The sequence below is a fragment of the Rhincodon typus genome, chromosome 38 (genome assembly GCF_021869965.1).
Source record: "Rhincodon typus isolate 14 chromosome 38, sRhiTyp1.1, whole genome shotgun sequence".
Taxonomy (NCBI): domain Eukaryota; kingdom Metazoa; phylum Chordata; class Chondrichthyes; order Orectolobiformes; family Rhincodontidae; genus Rhincodon; species Rhincodon typus.
In genome coordinates this window covers 19,495,022-19,502,270 of record NC_063369.1, presented here as the reverse complement: position 1 = coordinate 19,502,270, position 7,249 = coordinate 19,495,022, and the positions used below count along the sequence as shown (strand labels likewise).

Here is a 7,249-nt window from a genome sequence, read left to right as displayed (position 1 = left end):
ACACATACACTCCCCTGGCCACACACTACCCCCTCCACACATACACTTCCCTGGCCACACACTACCCCCTCCACACACACACTCCCTGCTCCAGACACTAACCCCTCCACATACACACACTAACCCCTCCACACATACACTCCCTGCTCCACACACTAACCCCTCCACATACACACACTACCCCCTCCACACATTCTCTCTTCTACACTGTCCCAACTCCTCACACACACCCCTTCCTCCCTTCCCTTCATATGTCTGGGTCCCACTTGCTTGTTTGTTGCGAAACAGCCTGAAGAAGCCAGAAGCAACATTTTGTGGGGCACAACTCCCCATCAAGCATTTCATGTGCTCTGACTGCCTGGTGTAGGTGCCTCATATGGACTTGAGGGTTGTTGTTAACTTTGCCAAATGACTCAGTATCTCTGCAGGCTACACCTTGAAGGTGATTACTTCCACCTGCAATCTATTACAGTCTGTACCTTCCAAGGGCATAAAATCCTGGGGTGGAACTCAAACTCGGGAGCTTGTGGCTCAGGGTGAGGACCATTAAAATCTGCACAACGAGATCTTCCATCCAGGAATAGAGAAAGGGGGCAAATCACTTACTGATACAATCACACAACATAAAAGTATATTTTGCATGAAAAGCTGGGAATAAGTAGCTGTGCTATATTATCAATCCATTTAATCCCAGAGTTTAACAATCTGATAGTTTTCACTCTAAATACTTGAAAATTAAAGGTCACTGTAACAGTTTTAAACTTACTCTTCTTCAGCTGAGAAATGTGATTCCTAAGTTCACTGAGTGATCTGTTTGTCTTCTCAGATAATCCTGTAACTGAAAGAGGAACAACAATTGAGACCACATGATGGTTTTTCTCCAAGAGATCATCATCACCATCCTGTGGCAGATGCTTACAGTCTAAGTCAGGAAAGAAAAATCTGTAAAAAGTGACTGACTTCCTCTCTGTTCCAATTTTGATTCTTTGAAATGTGATGTACATGATCAGAACACAAAATTTTCATATTTTCACATAAAGAATGATTAATGTTTCCCAAAGTATTGAGGATGGCAGGGCTATCCTAAAAGGGGAGATTGGTTGGACAGAACATGCATTCTCTCGAGTTTAGACTGATGACATGGGATGTGATTGAAATGTGTGTAATTCTAATAGGAATGGATAGACTAGATGTAGAAAGAATATTTTCTCTGGTTGGGGAGTCTAGAACCAGGGAGCACAGTCTCAGGTTACAGGGTAGACCAGTTAGGACTGAGATGTGGAAACATTTCTTCACTCAGAAGCCAGTCAGTCTGTGACATATGCTATCACAGAAAACTGTGGAGATTTACAGTGATTTACAACATCTGCAGTTCTTTCAGTTTTTTTAGGGATTTCATCCAGTTGCGAGAAGCAGTTTACCATTTGTTTAAAATCCCCACAAAGGCGGACCGACCTGTTGGACTTCACAATTGGTACGATCGGTGCTGCCCATTCCTCAAACGGTACTAGTTTGATGATTCCTTTGTTTTCCAGCCTCCTGATTCCTGCTTCTACTTTTGTATGTCAGGCAAATGAGACTGGGCAGGTCTTGCAGAATCGTAGAATTGCTTCCTGGTCAACATGCAACATTTCCGAATTGAAAAATGTTAAGTCAATCAAAGTGAATTTTTCTCAACCAATTTCTCTCCATTGGGCTTGGGCCTGAGGCTTTTACTACAATCAGTGGTAACTGAACCAGCAGCTTCTCATACAAGACTGGAACTGAAGTTGTACCTTAACCTGTTAAGGTTCTCCGGTGTCGGCTCTCAATCTGGCCGAGGTCTTGCAGACATAATGGCTAGAATCCAAACTGAATGTTGTTAAAGACTGGTTCTCCAATCACTGATACAGCTGCACTGGTATCAACGTCCATTACAACCAGGTGACCATTTAACCAGACATTTATTTTGACTGGTTTTTATTCGGATGTTGCTGAGAAATGTAATAGTTCCCAGCCAGATGTTAGTGTGTTTTTCAGGGTGTATGCTCTCCTGGATGCCGGCCTCTTGCTCAATTTAGGCCCACTGGGACTCTTTGGCTGACTTGAGTCTGTATACTGGCAGCAACTGCATTGGTTTGGCAGCCCGAATCCTGAAGAATATGTGAACCGTCTGGCCAAGGCGCTCCTGGGGTTTTCTTGTGGGCTGACCTAGAGCCTCTCAGTTCAGGACATGTCCTAAGTGAGGCTATGCAATTGCCGTCACTCAAGTGGTGTTCCCCCAAGCTTAGTTGGACTGGTGAGAATGTCCACTTCCATCGCTGTACCCTGTAACTCTTCTGCTCCACTTGCTGTGTTTTCTAATGACAAAGCCAGTTGTAGTTTCTGTATGAAATCCAGTTGGACCTCAGCTAGTAGATGCTTTTGCATGGTTACATCATTAATCCCACATACCGAACGGTCTCTCAGCATCTCAGTAAGGGTTAAAACAAAGTCACAATCTTCTGCCAGTCATAGAGTCACAGAGATATATAGCATGGAAACAGACCCTTTGATCCAACTCGTCCATGCCGACCAGATATCCTGAATAAATCTAGTCCAATTTGCCAGCATTTGGCTCATATCCCTGTGAATCCTTCCTATTCATATATCCTTCCAGATGCCTTTTAAATGTGTAATTATACCAGCCTCCACCATGTCTTCTAGCATATTGCTCCATACGTGCACCACCCACTTCCTGAAAAAGTTGCCCCTTAGGTCCCTTTTAAATCTTTCCCCTCTCACATTAAACCTCTACCCTCTAGTTTTGGACTCCCCCCTCCCTGGGGAAAAGACCTTGTCCATTTACCCTATCCATGCCCCGCGTGATTTTATTAACCTCTACGATGTCATCCATCAGCCTCTGACGCTCCAGGGAAAATAGCCCCAGCCTATTTTGCCTCTCTCGAAAGCTCAAACATTCCAACCCTGGCAACATCCTTGTAAATCATTTCTGAACCCTTTCAAGTTTCACATCATCCTTCCTATAGCAGGGAAACCAGAATTGCACACGGTATTCTAATAGTGGCCGAACCAATGTCCTGTACAGCCCACATGACCTCCCAACTCCTATACTCAATGCACTGACTAATAAAGGCAAGCATGCTTGCATCATCTTAAACTTGTCAAAAACCCTGGTATGGTTTCGCTGGTTCTTGAACTGCCGAGCAAAATTTATAGCATCTCAGAATTAGAGTAGTCTTGGGGTCATAATATTCCTTAACCAAATCTTTCAACTTTTGAAAGGTTTTAGTAACTGGTGCCTCAGGCAATGTCAAGCTCCTGATGACCGAAAAAGCTATAAGTCCACAAGCTGTTGGGGAATTCCTCATTGCTTTTCGTCTGCCCTCATGTTATTTGCCTAGAAAAAATAATATATTCTTTCCACATATTGGGCCCACCATCAACAGCAGGATCGAAAAAATCAAGCTTCACAACACATGGCACGATGCCAGAAATGCTTAACCCAACTCATTGACAATTGTTCTCAATGAATGCCTTTAGAATCATTTTATTTTCCTCTTGTCACCCCTGAAATAACTCCACAGGTCAGTAGCCCATCACCAAGTGTCTCTACATGTTCATAGCACTTGACGCTGGTCCAGCTTCCTCAGAGCCAGGTCTCACAGTGAACAGAACCTCTGACCCTCCTGTTTATATCTGTCAGCCAGGGCTCCCTGATAGGCCCAGGTTAACAGCCCCAATCTGGCTGATCTCGTTACATCGATACATTTTTAGACATTAAAGACTTTAAGGGGTATGGAGAAAAAGCAGGGATTGCGGGAGAAAAACAGCCATGATCATATTGAATGACAAAGTTGATTTCAAGGGCCGAATAGCCGATTCCTGTTTCCAGTTTCCATGTGAAAGTGAGGTCCTGCGTGTGAGAATTTATATCATCGACAGATGGAACATCAACCCTCCTGAATCAAAAGGATTTCAGCCCAGTCTCAGGGTGAATGTTGAGAGAATGACCAGAGCCACAGACAAATTAAGGAATTCTCTGAATTGGAGACATGGTGATTGGTCAGATCCACTCACCGTTACTTTGTAATTGGGCATTATTCTTCTTGAAGTCAGTTTCTACTATTTTCATGAGACTGAAGAGCAGTGTTACTGAAAACAAAACAAGATGATGATTGACACATGGTGACACTGTTGTAGGTGTATCTTGCCCTTAAGTACCTCATGCGCTGTGTGTACACAACGTTGTGATTTTGCCTGCTAATGATTCTGCTCTAGGTTTACAAGCTGCGCGTGCACACACACACACGCACACACACACGCACGCACACACACACACACAGACACAGACATACACGCACACACACACGCACACAGACACACGCACGCACACACACACAGATACACACACGCGCACGCACACACACACACACACACACGCACACACACACATGCACACACACACACAATGCAGTTGCTCTGTGGCATTGTTTGCTTATAACCAGATTGACAGCTTTTAATTTACTAACCAACAGAGTTGACCAATTGATGAGGAGCAGAGAACTACATGAAGTCTGAACAGCAGAAGCTGTTCAAAACCAAAAGAACTGCGGATGCTGCAGATCAGAAACAAAAACAAAGTTGCTGGAAAAGCTCAGCAGGTCTGGCAGCATCTGTGGAGGAGAAAACAGAGTTAACGTTTCGGGTCCGGTGACCCTTCCTCAGAACTGATGGTGGCTGGGAAAACGTCAGTTTATGTGCAGAAAATAGGGAGGTGGGTGGGGTAGGGAGTACCCCTCCCCTCCCTTGTCCGCCTTCCGCAGGGACCGTTCCCTCCAGGACACCCTGGTCCACACTTCCTTCACCCCCAACACCTCCCCACAGCCCTACGGCGCCTTCCCCTGTAACCAGCGAAGGTGCAACACCTGCCCATTTACCTCCTCCCTCCCCAGAATCCAAGGGTCCAAACATACCTTCCAGGTGAAGCAACACTTCACCTGCACTTCCCAGAATCTAGTCTACTGCATTCGCTGCTCACAATGTGGTCTCCTCTACATTGGGGAAATGAAGCGTAGACTTGACGACCGCTTTGCAGAACATCTACGTTCTGCTCGCAAAAAAGACTCTGAACTACCTGTTGCCTGCCACTTCTATGCACCACCCTGTTCCCTGGCCAACATCTCTGTCTCCGGCTTGCTACAGTGTTCCAGTGAAGCCCAATGCAAGCTGGAGGAACAACACTTCATTTTCCGCTTGGGGACCCTACAGCTGTCCGGACTCAATATTGAGTTCAATAATTTTAGGGCCTAAACTCTCCCATGTCCCAGCCCCCTACCCCACACACCAGGCCTTGTTACCACATAGCCTGCCACTACACACCCCCTGTTGTTAGTCACTAACAGTCCTCATTAACAACTACTCACCCTCCCGGCCTGATCGTTAGCAACTCCTTTGTCTGTCCAACTGTCTTTCTCTCTCTTTGGGCTCTATCCTATCGTAATACTCCCTACCCCAACTACCTCCCTATTTTCTGCACATAAACTGACGTTTTCCCTGCCACCATCAGTTCTGAGGAAGGGTCACCGGATCAGAAATGTTAACTCTGTTTTCTCCTCCACAGATGCTGCCAGACCTGCTGAGCTTTTCCAGCAACTTTGTTTTTGTTCCTGTGAGCAGAAGCTGTTCGCTGTTGGGAGAACTAAGTGTTCCCATAAAAGAGAAATGTGGTCAAAGTCTGCAGGCCACCCAGGTTCAGTGTTGGATCGTGATGAGGGACAAGCCAATAATACGCCCATCCTAAACACTGGAGCAGCCCAAATACATACAATGTGAATTCAAGATGCAAGACTGAGGATTTCACAACAATCTTTACCCTGATGTACTGACTGGGTCACCTCGCAACAGACCCAGCCTCACACAGGTCCATCTTCACCTAATCCGATTCACTCCATATGATTTTAAGAGACAGCTGAGAGCACACAATGCAGCAAAGGTTACAGGGACCAAAAATATCACAACTGCAGCAATGAAGACCTGTGCGCTAGAATTTGTTTGCTTCAATGAAGTCAAACTGTCACAGGGAAGCTCCAACATTGGTATCTCCTACCTGTGTTCTGTGACTGCTAATGGTGCAGGAGCGGGGCAGTAATGTCACACAGTGGGGTAGTGAGACAGAACGAAGGGGAGGTGATGACACGTAGTGGATCTATGGTTTAAGGCCTGACCTTGCACCACAAGGCAATGTGTAGAAATTTCGAAGGCCCAGGGCTCCTGTCCAGCTGAATCACTGTCCGGGAGGTTTATAATTCACTCTAAGCAACTCAAAAAATCCTAGCCAGGAAATAAAAACATCAAGCACAGTTCTGAAGAAAGGTCACTGGAACCAAAACGTTAACTCTGCTTACTCTCCACACATGCTGTCAGACCTGTTGAGTTTTCCCAGCAATTTGTGTTTTTATTCCTAACCAGGGTACCATGGGTTGGATGTAATTGCTTCATTTATCATACATTTCACTGACTCGATTCAGACTGGAACAAATTACACACCAACGTATCTGTGCTGATTGACAGTTAGATTTTAGCTCCTGACACAAACCAAACCCATAATACCCAATGCTTACTCCAGTGACTGTCACACAAACAGGACCATCCTCCTCTATATCATCGACAGGTGGAGCACCAACCCTCCCGAATCAAAAGGATTCAGCCCAGTCTCAGAGCGAATGTTGAGAAAAAGACCAGAACCTCTGACAAACTGGGGAACTCTCTGAATTGGAGACATGGTGATCGGTCAGACCCACTCACCGTTACTTTGTAATTGGGCAAGATCCATCTTGAAGTCAGTTTCTGCCATTTTCATGTGACTGAACAGCTGTGTAACTGAAAAGGAAACAAGACGATGATTCATACATTAGCATAAAGTTTTAAATGTCTCTCATATCCCACAGGGAGAAAATCACATGGTAAGATTGTTGTATGCTTATCTTGCCTTCAAGGACAGGATGTTCAAGAATAAGAGGAAATGAAAAGATAAAGCTTAAATAAAACCTATCTGCGTTGAAGTTCTGATCTGACTCAGAATTACCACCACTTCGCCAGACCCCGACTCAAGTAGAAGTCTCTGATCCTTAGGAGCGATTTTTCACTGCTGCACCAAGCACCTTTTTCACTGCCCAATCCGACCAATACCAATGTCAGACTGTCGGGTGGTCCCTCCCACCACTGCTTCCCCACTGACAGTGTTGGACCCAGCCAATGATGAAATCTT

At 45.3% G+C, this 7,249-nt stretch overlaps 1 protein-coding gene across 2 annotated transcripts in view; it reads right to left on the bottom strand.

The window, feature by feature from the left end:
* Positions 1-6,865, bottom strand: part of LOC109933327 (hepatic lectin-like) — a 20,924-nt gene extending 14,059 nt beyond the window's left edge. Inside the window, exons 1-3 of one of the 2 annotated variants that reach the window (XM_048617865.1) lie at positions 6,787-6,850; positions 4,060-4,134; positions 767-838 (exon numbers count right to left, since the gene is read on the bottom strand). In XM_048617865.1, coding sequence (XP_048473822.1) covers positions 767-838; positions 4,060-4,134; positions 6,787-6,841 — 202 coding nt within the window. In that variant the 5' untranslated portion in view covers positions 6,842-6,850. Of the gene's footprint in view, positions 1-766; positions 839-4,059; positions 4,135-6,786 lie in introns of both variants that reach the window. The other variant, XM_048617866.1, reaches the window with a different exon arrangement.
* Between the last annotated feature and the right edge of the window lie 384 nt (positions 6,866-7,249).